This window comes from Miniopterus natalensis, chromosome 17, assembly GCF_054644295.1.
Source record: "Miniopterus natalensis isolate mMinNat1 chromosome 17, mMinNat1.hap1, whole genome shotgun sequence".
NCBI lineage: Eukaryota > Metazoa > Chordata > Mammalia > Chiroptera > Miniopteridae > Miniopterus > Miniopterus natalensis.
Genome location: NC_142097.1, coordinates 17,830,362 through 17,846,274, shown reverse-complemented (window position 1 = coordinate 17,846,274; position 15,913 = coordinate 17,830,362). Strand labels below are relative to the sequence as shown.

Genomic DNA, 15,913 nt, shown 5'->3' with positions numbered 1-15,913 from the left:
AGCTTTTTTAATTAGCCCTGTAAACTTGCAAAGGAGTCATCTTAAATACAGTAAGTACATCCTTAAATTCCTAGCATAATCAGATATTACGTGATTCAAGGCAGACTGAATGAAAAAAACATTATCCATACTTACCTGTTGACATCATATTGCTGACAGAGGCAAATTCCATGAATGTGTTATAGTTGGGCAGGAAGTTGTGCACCGATACTTCATCCACCCCACACCGGATATCCGCTTCCTCACAGAGGTGGCGGAAACAGGACATGGCAACCAGAACAGCTTCAGTGTCAGGGCTCCACAGAAACATGTAAAGGGCCACTTCCAGTTTGGTCTGGGCTTGCCGGCATATGGGTGGGGTTCCACTGCACCCTGCTGCACTATCCTGGGAGTCAGGGGTGGAAGGTATGTATTTTCAATGTAGGTGATTTTATTTATAAAACCCAACAATGCAACAAACCATGTACCATAAATATAGACATGTAGACATATACACAACATCTCACAAAAGCTTTTGCCTTTCATCATGATAGGAATTTTCAAGCCCCATATATCTTGTGTGCATGAGAAATGAAACTTAGACCAACATAATACTACTATCTGTCCAATTTCAAATTAAGTATTATCCTATTCTAGATTCCAGAAATGTAGATTAAGTCTAACATGGGCACAAGTAAAACACCCACAACATAAACCTACATAAAAATGTAAGCCACTTCCCAGTCAATTATAAATGACAAAGGAGGAGGAAGTCACAGGAAATTCTACCTACCTCCTAGAGGAAAGACATAAAATAAGCAAATTCAGTACTGACTGAAATGAGGGTGCAAACAAGAACTAAATATCACTGTAGGAGGACATGCTTGATTCTGGATTACATGTCCCCAAAGCATGAAACAGAGATATTGTCATTTAGAAAACAAATGCAAATTCTGCAGGTAAAGCAGACAATTGTAAACACCACATCATTTAGTTGTTATATTGTTATACTAAAAATCAGGGATTAAAAAAGCTTTAGTCTGAAAAAGAAACTCTTCTGTAATGATTTGATTTTTTGCTTATACTATGATTTATTTTTAAAAGGAATCACACACACACACAAACAAAAATCATAGAAACATTTATCTATAACGAAGCAAAATGCTTTTTCTCCCAGTAAATTTGTACTTTTTAAGGTTGGTACAACTTTTAAACTTCTAGGGTTTAAATGGTCTTTCTTGTGGAGTGTTTTAATTACAGCTGTCAGTTATCGCTTTTAAGCGTCAAATACTCGATCAAGTAGTTTCACATATGATCCCATTTAATCCTTACAATTCCAGGGCAGGAATTGTAAATCCCTATTTTAAAACCGAGGAACTGAGTCACAGAGGTTAGGAACTTGCCTCCACAAACAGCTGTGATGGAACTAGAATCTAAGCAGTTCTCTACCATGCTATTACCAAGCTGAAATTTACCCAAGGTCATTCAGAAAAAAAAAAAACAGAGCACAGATGGTGATATGGAAAACTACAAAAGCTGCTGCTAACCATGGATGAGTTTCCCTTTCCCTTCCGGAGAGAGGCTCCAGGAGTACAGGTACGGAGTAACTCTTCATGATCCATGGACATCTGACTGGTATTTCCACTTGAAGGAACATCACATCCTACCCCATAGAGGAACAGAAAGTGACAGGAACTTCTATCTGCCTGCTAGAAAGAAGAAATGAGTAAGCCTTTCTGAAGCACTGATAACCAAAAGAAATAAACACTTAATATGAGTTGTCTTCCTGTTTGAGACTAACCTGGAAAACCTCTCCTCACAACACCTCTCACTTTGAGGAACATTCACTAGAAACCCAGTAGTACAAATACGTTCACTCAATGTCTCTGAAATGCCTCTGTTTTCCACAACCTTCAAATCATCAGAAACAGCAGATTCTAGAATGTAAGTTAGCATTTCTCGATCTAACACAGACACAAGTAAAACATCAGCAATATGTACTTCTCAGTCAACTAAAAATGACATAAAGATTTTCTCCCACAGCATTTTACCCTCTGCCCCAGCAGGATAATTAGAAGTTGACTCTTGAGACTAAGTTCGCCCGGACCAGTAATCAACACTGGTATATATGCCAAGTATGTCACAAGAGTGACTTTACTGACCAGAGTAGCACAGACTTATTTCTAGATTACTAACACTTGCGCGCTGAAGAATTCTACCACAAGCAAGGGCGTGAACTCTGAAATCTAACATTCTTCCTTACCTTAGGAATAATGCCAGATTCTACTGAATTAACACACTAAGGTAAGCCAGACGTGAATAAACCCAATTCACCATCAGTCCATTTCTAAACAAAGAAAATTTAACAAGCTGCAGGGTAAACTGAAAAGCATGTGAGTCTGTTACGTCTCGGATTTCTCACAGCTGTGGCTCTAGAGGAGGATAAGAAGTCACTGAATCAGGTACTCCTAAAACTATGCATCACAGAATTTTTAACTAATTATAGAAACTTTGTATTAAAAGAAAGTTAATGCTCTTCTCAAAACCTTGTCACCATGCTTCAAAAGTTCAGAATCAAACTTCACTCGACCCTCGTGGAAAGACTCCGGACATTTTCAAGAGGTGAAACCTTGATGGCAGGAAAATAAATAAACCTAGATTGAGGACCCTCAACCTGTTCCCTTCAGCTTCTTGACAGGTAACATTCTCTGATCTAGTACAGCCATAGATCCAAATCTTAGGTATAAACTGGAGAGCTCAGATAGAATATGCTCCTCAACCTACTTTGGTTATACCAGCCCCCATCCCCCTTAGGCCTGCCCCATAGAGACCTGCTTAACTCAAATACAATTCATCAGGATTGCAACTCTAAGACCAAAGCCTCCGAATAATTCTTATTTTAGAGAGAGAGAGAGAGGAGAGAAACATCGATGTGTGAGAGAAACACTGGCCCATTGCCTCCCACACACACCAGCCATGTGCCCTGACAGGGAATAGAACCCGAGACCCGCTGGTGCACGGGCCAACACTCCAAACAACTGATCCACACCAGCCAGGGCCTCAGAATAATTTTTCAAATGTTGATTTGTTAGCCATTACTTCCCTTGAAAACTTTGTGAAGGAGGGAGAAGTAGAACTAATCTAGCTAACAAACACTTCCTTAATTTTTTCCCATTACAATTCCAAATAGTCTTCCTTTTTTAAAGATGCCGTTTTGCTTACCTTATTTTTAAGAAGAAATTTATTCCTGCAGATCAAAATTTCCCGCAACCATTTGAGAATTTCTGTGCTACTAAGCATTTGATGGCTAGTTAATTTCTTGCAGATGTAAAAAAGCATTTGTGAACTGCAATAACATAAAATTCACTGTTACCAGTATTGTCAATAGGTAACCTAATACATATATAATCAGTAGAGAAAAAATGACATTCTTTCATAATGGATACAAGTTTAGAGAAGCTTATTTTCCCTTCAAAGGTTTGTTTTAGAGAAATCGTTATCAATATGTTAATAGTGTGATAATCAAAGGGAATAAGTCTACAGATTGTGTGTTTTTTAAAAATCAAGTACTTCTAAACCTCCTGTTCTCAACACTCCCAATTATTTCATCCATGCATCTAATCCCTGCGGAGGACTCAAGAAGAAATGACAGACCACGTGCACAGCACAGACTAGTTCTAGAGCACTGGGTATACTACAAATAACTGCCTACAGGCCAAATCCGGCCCATCAATTGCTTTTGCAAATAAAATTTTAGAGGAACATTGCTATACCCATTCATTTACATGCAATCTGTGGCTGCTCTCCAACAGTGGAAAAATAGTAACGACAGAGACTATCTAGCCCACAAAACCCAACATATTTACTACCTAGCCCTATAGAGAAAAAGTTTGCTGATCCCTAGTCTGAAGCTGTACTGTTCAACATGGCAGCCACTAGCCAGCCACCACATGTGGCTACTGGAGCATTTGAAATGTGGCTTGTCCAAACTGAGATGTGCTATAAGTGTGAAAGACACCCTAGATTTTGAAGACTTTATGAAAAAAAAGAATGTGAAATATCTCATTAATAACCTTTATATTGATTATGTGTTAAAATAACATTCTAGAGTTATATACTAGGTTAAAAATGTATTAAAATTAATTTTACCTTCTTCTTTTTACTTTTTAATATGGCAACTAGAAGATTTTAAAGCCCATGTGTGGCTCCCATTGCGCTGTATGGAAGAGCACTGCCCTAGGTGGAGGGTTAAGTCAGCAGCCAAGTGACTTTGTGCACCCAATTCTACAATCAGATATGACAAAGCCTAGGCTAAATTTACCTAAATGTATTGCCTTTGTGCTCATTAAAATGTAATAATTTATATAACCTATGAAACAAATTATAAAATTCTGTATGTTACTGCCTTCTAAGCAAATGTTCATTATTAATTCATTCATCAAAAACACTGGTATTATTAAAAACTTATGAAAGACCATAGGTTATAAAAAGAAACTATTAACATTACAAAAATTTAAAACTCTACGCTTGTAACTGCACAAAGTCAATTTAAAACACAGTTGTAACTACATAGAAATCTGAAATAAAAGAGAATACACCAAATGACAGTACTTATAGTAAGGTAATAAAATTTAGCACAATTTTTAAAAATGTATTTTCTACATTGCTGTCACATTGTTCCCACAGTTAAAATAAGAAATAACTTAATAATTTCAAGTCAAATAAAAAACAAAATCATAAAACTTCTGAAGGTATAAGTGAATAAAGTTTTACAATAAACCAAGTACTATAGAGTTCACATTTAAAGACAAAAAATAAATACAAAGTAAAATTTTAAATTGAATTAAAAAATAAAAGTCCATATACCTAATTTCCCAAAATGTTTCTACAGGAGCATCAGGGTTCCACAGGTCAATGCTATCTAACTGATGAAGAACCAGCAGAGCCTACATTTTCAAAAAGAGAGAGAAGACTTACTCTAAATCGAACTATTTAATTGTAGCCTCAACATACAGTATAAGGCAAAAGAGAAAAACTCTGATCTCTAGGGAATAATACATATATGTAAATAAATCACTTTACTTATATCATTCTGAAATGAGAATACCGATATAGACATGTAAAAATTGCTTTAAGGTACAAACAATTTCAATAAGTATCAAAGAACTCTATGGAACATAAAATTAATCCCCAAGTAAGGAGAGCTTGCCAAGATTAATACACACAGCAATATTTTACTTCCAGGCCAAAGGATGAAGTAAAAGTTATCTTGCCACGAATTCTTTTGGAACAGAGCAAAATAGACTTTGCATTTCACAGCAGATTATTCATCCTAAAATACTTCAAATGACAAAATTGAAATTGGAATTTGGCTCACGGAACATTAACAGGAATTAAATAATTAATTTTAAATACACAACTAACATACAAAAACACTATTATGAAATAAAGCCATCAAAAAGGTGTAAAGAGTAAAACCAGACTCTGCCTTCAGACTGGCCCTACCCTAACTCCAATTCCACAGCGCCTCCCCCAGAGACCCACTGTTGAGCTCTGCACATTCCTCTCAATCCTTAGTCAGCATATTTGGCAATTCTTTACTCCACTCTAAACCCTTTTATTAAAATTCCAATGAAACACTTTGGAACAAATAACAAAAACTGATTTCTTCTCTTAAGACCAGATCAAGTACATAAACTACAAATAGCTGCACTGAAAACCTGCCTCAAATTAGGAAAAGATATGTAAATGTCCAACCTTGGCTTTATAACTCCAAAAGTTATAAATGATTAAAGACCAGACCAGTATTATCTCAAACACTTTTATTATAATTACTTTTAGATATTTACTGAAAACTGCTATTCATTGTGAGACTTCAAAAATGACATAACTCATATCAAGGAAAAGCAGCACGAATTAACATTTGATTCTGTCACTATTGTGCAAAAACTTACTATAATTAACTGACATTTAAGTGGCAAATTCTCTACTTATATTGTTTGACAAAATATTTTTTTAACATTGAAAGAGAATGTGTCAGCCTTTTCCCTGACTTAATAATTGTTTTCTTTTCATGTTCCCTTCTATTTTTTAGTTTCCTACATATATTTTAACAAAGCTGTAAACACAGTATACTCATTTGACATTTCATAACTATTTTTCCATATTGCTGGGTGATCTGCAATATATTTTAGTTGAAATTTCATTCTCTTGTCATTAAATATTAACCCATTCTTTCCACAGTGAATATTTAAAATTCTCCTAATAGCCTCCTATTATAAACAAGAGTAGTAAGTATATGTGTATAGCTTTTTCATTCTGAATTGTATTCATGGGATTTAAAAAATACAGGAATGGAATTATTTGCGCGCGCGCGCGCGCGCGCGCACACACACACACACACACACACACACACACACAAAGGGTATTTGTACAGCTCCTGCCAAATACTGTCAAATAACCTTCAATAAAGAATGCAAGGAATATACTAATTTATAGGACCAATAGTAATGTACACAAATATAAGCAATGAGTGCTGAAACATTTTTGGTAAAATGAAGTGTACAGTATGAACAATAAAATAGCAAATCTTAAGTATACAGTACAATAAATTTTCACAAATGTATATACTCATGTAACCAGTACCTAGATCAACATTATCAATGCCCAGAAGCCTTTTTCACATTCCCTTCCAGTCATTAGCCCTTGACAAAGGTAGCTACTTTCTTACTTCTATCACCATAGATTACTTTTGCCTGTTTCTTATTTATTTAAAGGGAATTGTACAGCATGATCTCTTTTGTGTTTGGTTGTTTTCTCTGAACATTATGTCTGTGAGATTCATCCATTTTTTGTACTTAGCAGTAGCTCATTCTTTCTTCACTGTTGTTATTGATAGAATGAATATAACCAAAATTATTAATCTATTCTACTGTTGATACATTTAAGTCGTTTCCAATTTTTCTGGCTATTACAAATTATGCAAGTAATACATTTGTATGTGTCTTTTTGTAAACATATATATGCATTTCTGTTGGATACCTGTTGAGTGAAATTGTTAGGTCCTATGTTTAGCTTTTGTAGATATTGCAAAGCAATTTTTAATGATGGTTGTACTAATTTGCAGAGTACATTAGTACAGAGTATGAATGAAAACACAGTAGTCATTTGATATTAGGTAAAACTTTTTATTGATTTCTAGATTAATTTTATAGTAGTCACAAAAATAATTCTGAATTATTTCAATCCTTTAGAATTTGCTGAGACTTCATGCTCAGAATATACTGAATGTTCCATGTGTACTTAAAAAGAAAGTGTATTTGTTGAGTGTATTGCTCTATACATGTCGAGCAGGTCATATATGATAATTGTGTTGTTCAAATCTTCTATCCCTTCTCATTGTTTTGCCTGTTTATTCTATCAGATATTGTGAAAAGTACTCTCAGGTATCCCACTATAACTAGATTTCTCTCCCTCTCCATTTACTCTATATATTTTGAAGCTTTGGTAACAGGTTCATATAGAGTTTTACTTTGAGATGGATTAGACCCCTCTGTAATGATGAGATGTCCCTCTTTATCTCCAGTAATGCTTCTTGCTTTAAACTCTGTATCTACATATTACTCCAGTTTTCTTGGATTAGTGTGTATAGCATATTTTTCTATCCTTGTACTGTCTGCCTTCCAGTGTCCTTATATTTAAGCTGTGTCTCTTACAAAGACCACACAGTAAGATTTTCACACTCTTAGGTATTTACCCAAGAGAAATGAAATTACATGTACACACATAGATTTGTACATACATGGTCCTAGAATCTTTATCTGTAATAGCCAAAAACTAGAAACAACACAAATGTCCATCAGCATGGATAAACAAACTGTGGTGCAATCACACGATGGAACACTACACAGCAATAAAAAGGAATGACATTTTAAAAAAAGGAATGAACTAGTGATACATGCCATATAGATGAATGTCATGATAATCTTGCTGAGTTAAAAAAGACTAGGGGAAAAAAGTGTGTTCTTTATAATTCCATATATATAAAATGCAAACTAATCTATAGTAACAGAAAGATCAATGGTTACAGGGGGAGCAAGCAGGAGGCACCTGAGGGAACAAAAAGGAGCACAAGATAACTTTCAGTAGTGATGGATATATTCACCTAAGTGGCCATTAACAAGTGAGGAAACTGGTATAATCATCAGTGGAATGCTTATCAATAATTTAAAAAAAAGGAACACATGCAACAAAATGAATAAATCTCAAGAACTTGTTGAGTGAAAGAAGCCATGCAAAAGGGAATGTATAGTCTAAGATTCCATTCACATGAACTTCTAGAGCTGACAAAACTAATCTATAGTGATAGAAATCAGACCAGTGGTCTCTGGGACAGGGAGTGGGGGCCCTGACTACAAAAGACAAGGGGAACTTTCTCGGGTGAAATATTCTGAATCTTATGATTTTATTTTATGTAAATCATACATCAATAAAATTGATTAAATAAAACCATATTTATCAAGTAATCAATATAAAATAATTTTTTTAAAGTCAGTTGTATTCACACCCACTAGGATGGCTATAATAAAGACGACAGTAACAAGTATTGGCAAGGAGATACTGGAACTCTCCTACATTGCTGGTGGGAATATAAAAGGATGCAGTCACTTTAAAAAATATTTTGGCAGTTACTAAAAAGTTAAACACTTACCATATGACCCAGCAATTCCACTCCTAGCTATACATTTAAGAGATGTATCCACACAACAACTTTTACACCTATTTTCATAGCAGCATTATTCATAATAGCCAAAAAGTAGAAACAATCCCAAATATCCACCAACTGAAGAATAGATGGAAAAAAATGTGATATATTCATACAATAAAATCTCTGGCAATAAAGAATAATGAAGCAGTGATTCATGCTAAAATATGGATGAACCTTGAAAAGTCAGACACAAAAGGCCATGTACAGTATGATCCTACTTATGTGAAATATCTAGAATGAGCAAATCTATAAAAGGCAGAATATAGACTGGGGGTTGCCAGTGGCTAGAGTGACAGGGGAATAAAGATTAGATAGTGGAGATGGTTGCACAACATTGTGAATATACTAAAACCCACTGAATTGCACACTTTAAAATAGTAAACCTTATGGTACATGAATTGTATCTGGATTTAAAAGTCAATACATATTTTAAAATTCAAAAAGTCAACTACAATTAGAAAATTCTGAGTTTTGTATTAAGCATAAGAGTATGCATGTATTGCTGTGTGTGATACAAAGTAAGTAAACCCCTTCTTTCTCCATGGAGTTCATAAAACGGTGCATAGACAAAAACATATCATTTCCAGAAATGACATATCTCTGGCAGATGTCCAAATTACATCTATCACTCACAGAAACCATATACCAAAGAAACATCAGGAATGTACATAGTTACAGCCTTTCCATCAAGAGCCTAGAAATCATTTCTCCCTTACCTCCATCGCTTCCTGAGCAATCTCTGGCATGTGTGACTGAGGGACCAGTTGGACAAGTCCTGTAATTAATTCCGCTGTACTGCCTTGGGTTTCAGGCCCCTGTTTCCTTGGATTCTGCAAAAACAGTCCTCGATTAAAAAAAAAAAATCATTTGACAGGAGCTTAAGGGAGGAAGGAATATAAAGTGACTGCTAATGGGCACCAGGCTTCCTCTGGGGGTGATGAAAATGTTTTAGAGTTACATAGTGGTGATAGCTACACAGCCTTGTATACAATGTTTAAAAAACAGTGACTGTATACAATGTTTAAAAAACAGTGACTGTATACAATGTTTAAAAAACTTTTAAATGGCAAATTTTGTGATATAAGAATTAATTATATCTCTATAAAAATAGTAATTGTGGAGTTTTAAATAAATCAAAACTGCTTTTGTTAGGAACCTCTTAGTCTACCTACATCTATACTTATTCATTAATGTAAATAATGTCCAGCAAAAAATCCTAATTAAAAGAAAAAAAGGAGGTATTAGCTTTTCATAAGAAATCATATCACTAATATAATTTTTTTTAGCAACACTACAATGACTAAATAATATACATCTGGTTTGGAACTTGCTGGTTTTGATCTTATAAATGATTGTGATCCAAGGCAAAGAACATGCATCTTAGATGAGGGCTGCACAATCATCCTGGGAAGCCCTCCTGTCCAGTACAATGCACCTACCCAAATCCATGCAGGGCTAGACTCCACACCTCCAGATACCCATATCTCAGTCTTTTTCATTGTGGAAAAACACTGTGTAATACAAAAAGCAAACTGGTGGCATTTATAAATGTGAATGCCTACCTAAAGAGACTAAAAAGTTTCCTGAAACTTGGAAGCATCTAGTTACACTTCAAGAACATGTGTTTGCCCAGCCAGTGTGGCTCAGCGGTTGAGCATTGACCTATGACCCAGGAGATCGTGATTCGATCCCTGGTCAAGGCACATGTCTGGGTTGTGGGATCCATCCCCAGTAGGGGGCGTGCAGGAGGCAGCTGATCAATGACTCTCTCATCATTGATGTTTCTATCTCTCTCTCCTCCCTCCTTCTGAAATAAAAAACACACAACAAACACACACACACACACACAAAATCAAATAACCACCATTTAAAAAAAAAAAAAGAACATATGATTCATTTAAGCGAGGCCAGTGAAACTTGTGCCCATATTTGCATTTTGCTAACTACAGATTCTTTCCCATCATAATGATTAAGGTGAGCCCTCACCCTAGTATATCTATAATTCAAAACTGTTAGCCTATTTTCTAACATTATATTCAGTCATTAATAACCCAATAACATGTATATTCATTCATTAATAACCTGATACCAAAGACATGACAAGTAAAAAAGAAGATGTGTTTCCTACCCTCCTGGAACATGTAGTCTGGTAAGAAAGAAAAACATCAATAAAATAATCAGATCAACAAGTGTTATACTGCAAATGACATAAGAACTACGAAGATACACATGGCTATGAGTACCTGTAACAGGGAAATGTGGCATAGTCACGGAGGCTTGGCTTCCGTAGGGCAGTGATAATAGCTCAGAATTAGCAGGAATTACTATGTGAAGAGGAGAGAGAAGCATAGAGCAGGCAGAGGGGACAGCAAGTGGAAGGGCAGATATGAAGGAATGTGGTAAAATGGAGGGAAAAACAGGTCCTCATGACTAGAGTAAAGATAAAGAAAAATATAATGCTAGAAGTGGTAGGTGGGAGTCAGATTTTGCAATGACCTTGTAAGTCTACTTAGAGTTTGATCGTTATCCAAAGAGCAATTTCAAAGTAAAAGATTTTAAGCTGGGTAGGGGCCTTATAAGATTTGCTTTTTAAAGAGATCACCATAACTTTTGTGCAGAAAAATGATTAGAGGGAAGTAGGAGATGATGCAAGGTGGGCAGTTAGGAGGCATGAAAAAAATGAGATTAATATGGATTAGAATAGAGATGGTAGAGATGGAAGACAATAAAATTGCATTACTTTAAAAGTACCATGATTAATATCATTTAATAGTTATTTCTACATTTCTCCTGTTTAGAATTTTTATATGTAAAATATAAAATAATCAATGAATCGCTATTTTAATTTACCTTTGGTTACGCTGAGAAAAGTTGTTTAACCACTAGATGGCAGCAAAGAAAATAGTTTCAATTCTAAATGGCCCTTTTGTGCTTGCTAAATTCCAAATTTGGAAAACTGCAATTTTTGTTTAAATTCTTGTTCCTTCAACAATAAAATATTTAACACATAAGGCACCAGTGACTTTGGTGCCTTCTTTGATCCTGAATTACAGCCATACAGACAGAGTGGTGCTAATGTATTATATGCATGATAAAATAACTTGTACATAAAAAATAAAGGGTGCTTCATTAGTTTTAGTCTTGCTGATAGTTCTTATGAAATTTTTCTTTGCCAAAGTTCTAACAATTTATTCTTCTAGACTTCCAAATTTGGATGGACTTTTCAAAGAGTTCAGAATATCACAAGCCTTCTTTGGGGGTCACTAAGCCTCTGAGGAATTCTGTCTCCCTCTCTTTTCTTGATTCTCTCCAGGAAAAAATACTCAATATACCCTTTTTTTAAATTCAGGGAGTTCATAGAACTCTTGAAACTATGGATATCAAGTTATAAACTCCTATAGTACAATAATTTGAAAAATATGCCATCAAAATTGAATGTACCTTAGCACTTATAAGGCCTACTGCTGAACAAGGCAATAAGAAATCTTTCTGGATGCTGCTCTTCAGAGACTGGAGAAACTCCACAAAGTTAAACATGTTATCCTATGAACTTCACAATATATTACCGTTACAGTTGGGGCATTAATAATATTAATGTTAATGTTAAATATTCTATTAATAGTAATAATAGCTAACATTTATTTGTGCTTATTATGCATTTATTATACATTGTTTCAAAAAACATAACATGTTCAATCTCAATCTATAACATTTCATATGAGAAAACTAAAGCACAGAGAGAGGTTAAGTCACCCAAATCACAGTCTGTCTCCAGAGTCCATGCTTTTAATCACTTCATATAACTATCATTCATTTACATCTGTTAGTTCCTCATTATTTTGTGTACCAGACTGATGCTCTCTAGAATCTAACACCATCTGAGGCTGTAAGAGCAGAATTATGACAATAATTGAGTGCTAACCACACCCATTTTCATCTCTTCCTTCCAACACAGAATTTGTAGGCAAAGTGAGTGATGACAAAAGGCTGACGACAGAAAGAGAGGAGGACAGAACAGCTAAATGGTTTGGCAACAGCAACTGGAGGCTTTAAGAAACCAGCACACAGATGTAGAAGCATTCTGATTTACCATCTGCTTCACAACCTTCACCCCCCCAGGGTAAAAGCTGAATAAGATACACCCTGGTAACCGGGTAAGGACAGAAGAGCTTACCTAAGCAGATTAATTATAAGCAAAATAAAGAAAAAAAATCTGATCTAATTATATTAATATTCTCTGTAAGTTAGTTTTCTTAGTGATGTCTTCAAGCATGATCAGAAAGGATCAGTAAGTGATCTTGTGGTGTGTTTTTTAATGTTTTTATTAGAGAGAGGAAGGGAGAAGGAGAGGGAGAGAACATTGATGAGAGAGAAACATCAACATCAATCTGCTGCCTCCTGCACACCCCCTGCTGGGGATTGAGCTCACAACCTGGGCAAGTGCCCTGACCAGGAATCAAACCGGTAACCTCTTGGTGCCTGGGTCAAGACTCAATCACTATGCCATGCCAGCTTGGCTATAAGTGATCTTTAACTAACAATTATATACAAGGTCTTGGCATTTCAGTTAAACCAAACTAAGTTAGTGTAACAATTACAAGGTGTTTCATAAAAATACTTACACAAAGCAAGAGCTTTGGATCTGCATGAATTAGTTTCACCATGGACAAGAGAAGATACTTATAGCTTCGTGTCTCCAGGTCTGTAGGTTTTTCTTTAAATTTAAGGCTTGTTACTTTTTCTTTAAATGTAAGACTCTAAAAGCAAAAACATGACATCATCTTATAAGAATCAGGCATTGTTCACGATAATAACTATCCAACTTTTAAAAATAAATTATTAAAAAAGCTTTGAAAAAATTAAGATGATTTTATACCACCAAATTGTGGTATTAGTAGAAACATTCAATAGTAAGTATAAGGTTAATGTTATTCAGCTTAAAAAACCAAGTGACTATAATTTTCGTACCATTTTAATTATTCTTACATAATCTATGTAATCAAATTTAAGAGAAAATATATTAAGGTACTAAAAGCTTTAATATCAGTTTGACTCCTATGTAAAAAACAATTTCCAAAATGTGAAAACACTGGGGATAAAATATCGAGTCTATATAACTCTCAAAATACATTGAGCAGTGCATTTAACAAACATTTATCCTACACAGATAAACACAAATATGTCATAGAATCTATGACATTATCAACTGTAAGATGCATCATTATTGTATGTACAAGGAATAAAAAACCACTGTCAGACACCAAACAAATAAGATGCACTCTCAATTTCAAAGATGTTAAAAACTCAAAAAAAGTGCTTCCTAGAATTGATAAGATATGCTCTACAGACAACCTCTGTATTTAATAGTTTAATTATAAGTTTGCTTTTTCCTTCAATGGCATCCCATCCCTCTCAAATTACAAAATATGTGTATTTTACAGGAAGAAAAATGATAAAACAGAGAAAGAACTCTTTGAGAAAGATTAATTCATGGAAAGTGTCTTTCAATTACAGAGATACTACAGTGGATCCTGGGCTGGTACTGTAATTATAGATGTTATTCAACCAAAAATCCAACAATTATATTCTGGATCCAATACTACCTTTCTCTCTGTTCTTATCAAACATTTCCCCTTTAACTTTAAAAGGGTACAAAAATAATCTGTTTTGACATGTATGCCTTTACATGAGCACATACACAAATAAATGGAATATCCAGCATCTTTTAATTAATGACCATTCACGGATTATATAGCAAGGAACAACTTGCTAAAGAAGAAATATATTTCTTATATAGGAATGTAAGAAAAATAACCCATTCATTAATTTTTTAATTGATCTTCCACACTGCAGATATTAGTAGGAATCCAAGTTAGTGTGTGCATTTTGGCCAAAAAGAGATGCAGTCATGCCCGGGAAAAAATCATGAATCAAAGTATTCAGGTGTCTAGTAAGAACCCAAACCATTTGTTAACTTACTTAAGACCATGACTAAACTACAGGAATGTAAGAAGCATTTGCTGAACCAAGATCTTCTTTAAGAAGCAAAATGTGCAGAAATTATACATATTTGTGAAAATTCATACACCTATTATTAACAGACTATCTTAGTTTTAAAACAGTAAGTGATTAATGCTAAGACAAGTATTTCAAATTTTAACAAGTACTACAAAAAGTACAAAATGGAGAAGCTGTGGCTCAATATACATAGGAAAAAGGCTAAAGAGTATAAATGATTGAAAGTTCAACCTAAGATAATGCAAATTTAGACTGTTTAGTAGAAACATGGTATGAGATACAGCAGGTGAACAGATTTCATCAATTGTTACACCACATCTGGAACAATAAAATCAGATCTTAACATGCCATTTTAATTGAAAAATAAAAAGGATTAGGTTGAATTATTTCCAGAAGAGAAGAAAACCAGATGGAGAAAGGTTTTGAAAACAGGTCAGATAAATTCATTCACTCATTCAACAAACACGTACTAAATGCCTACTATGTGCCAGATACTGTCTAAGGGGCCAGGAACCCAGTGCTGAACAAGCCAAATAAAACTCCTGCTTCATCAAGCTAACACACTATGAGGAAAGACAGCTGGACAACCAGATAGACACTGGACTGAATGTTGACTATTCAACTGAATGTTGACTAACCATATGACTATTTGTCATTCATTTAATAATATTTGTGCCTCAGTTTCCGTAGCTGTAAAACCAGATCAAACAAAACACACACACGTGCATTCTTTTAAAGAAAGCTGAAATAATAAAATCCCTTCCAATGCTAAAATGATATAAAAATAAAAACCACCCTTAGGAGTGCAGGAATCAGTTCTACAGAGCTCCAATAAGAGAGAGGGGGGATCAGTAATGGCTGAGAGTGACAGGGACATAAGTCTATGTTGGCTGAAGAAAAACTTTCAAATAGTTCTTTCCAACAAGAAATGTATCTATCTCCAATACACAGGTGGTTATAAAGCCTAGAAACACAGGTATTTTACCTTTTCACAAACTGAACTCCTCGACCACTACTTCTACAGCAAGCTGAAGGCGCTCAGGTTTATCAAAGCCTGAGGCAATGTAAATGAGGACAACCCACTGAACATACCATGTAATACAGTGGTTTTCAACTGGAGTGATTTTGTACCCCCGAGAATATCTGGAA

At 34.8% G+C, this 15,913-nt stretch overlaps 1 protein-coding gene across 5 annotated transcripts in view; it reads right to left on the bottom strand.

Annotated features, from left to right (window-relative positions):
• NF1 (neurofibromin 1) overlaps positions 1-15,913 on the bottom strand; it is a 193,387-nt gene that overhangs the window by 115,894 nt on the left and 61,580 nt on the right. For 3 of the 5 annotated variants that reach the window (XM_087826026.1, XM_087826030.1, XM_087826028.1), the window contains exons 13-18: positions 13,369-13,503; positions 9,463-9,576; positions 4,846-4,925; positions 3,202-3,325; positions 1,527-1,688; positions 136-385 (exon numbers count right to left, since the gene is read on the bottom strand). In XM_087826026.1, coding sequence (XP_087682152.1) covers positions 136-385; positions 1,527-1,688; positions 3,202-3,325; positions 4,846-4,925; positions 9,463-9,576; positions 13,369-13,503 — 865 coding nt within the window. The remainder of the gene's footprint in view (positions 1-135; positions 386-1,526; positions 1,689-3,201; positions 3,326-4,845; positions 4,926-9,462; positions 9,577-13,368; positions 13,504-15,913) is intronic. The other 2 variants (XM_087826027.1, XM_087826029.1) reach the window with 2 other exon arrangements.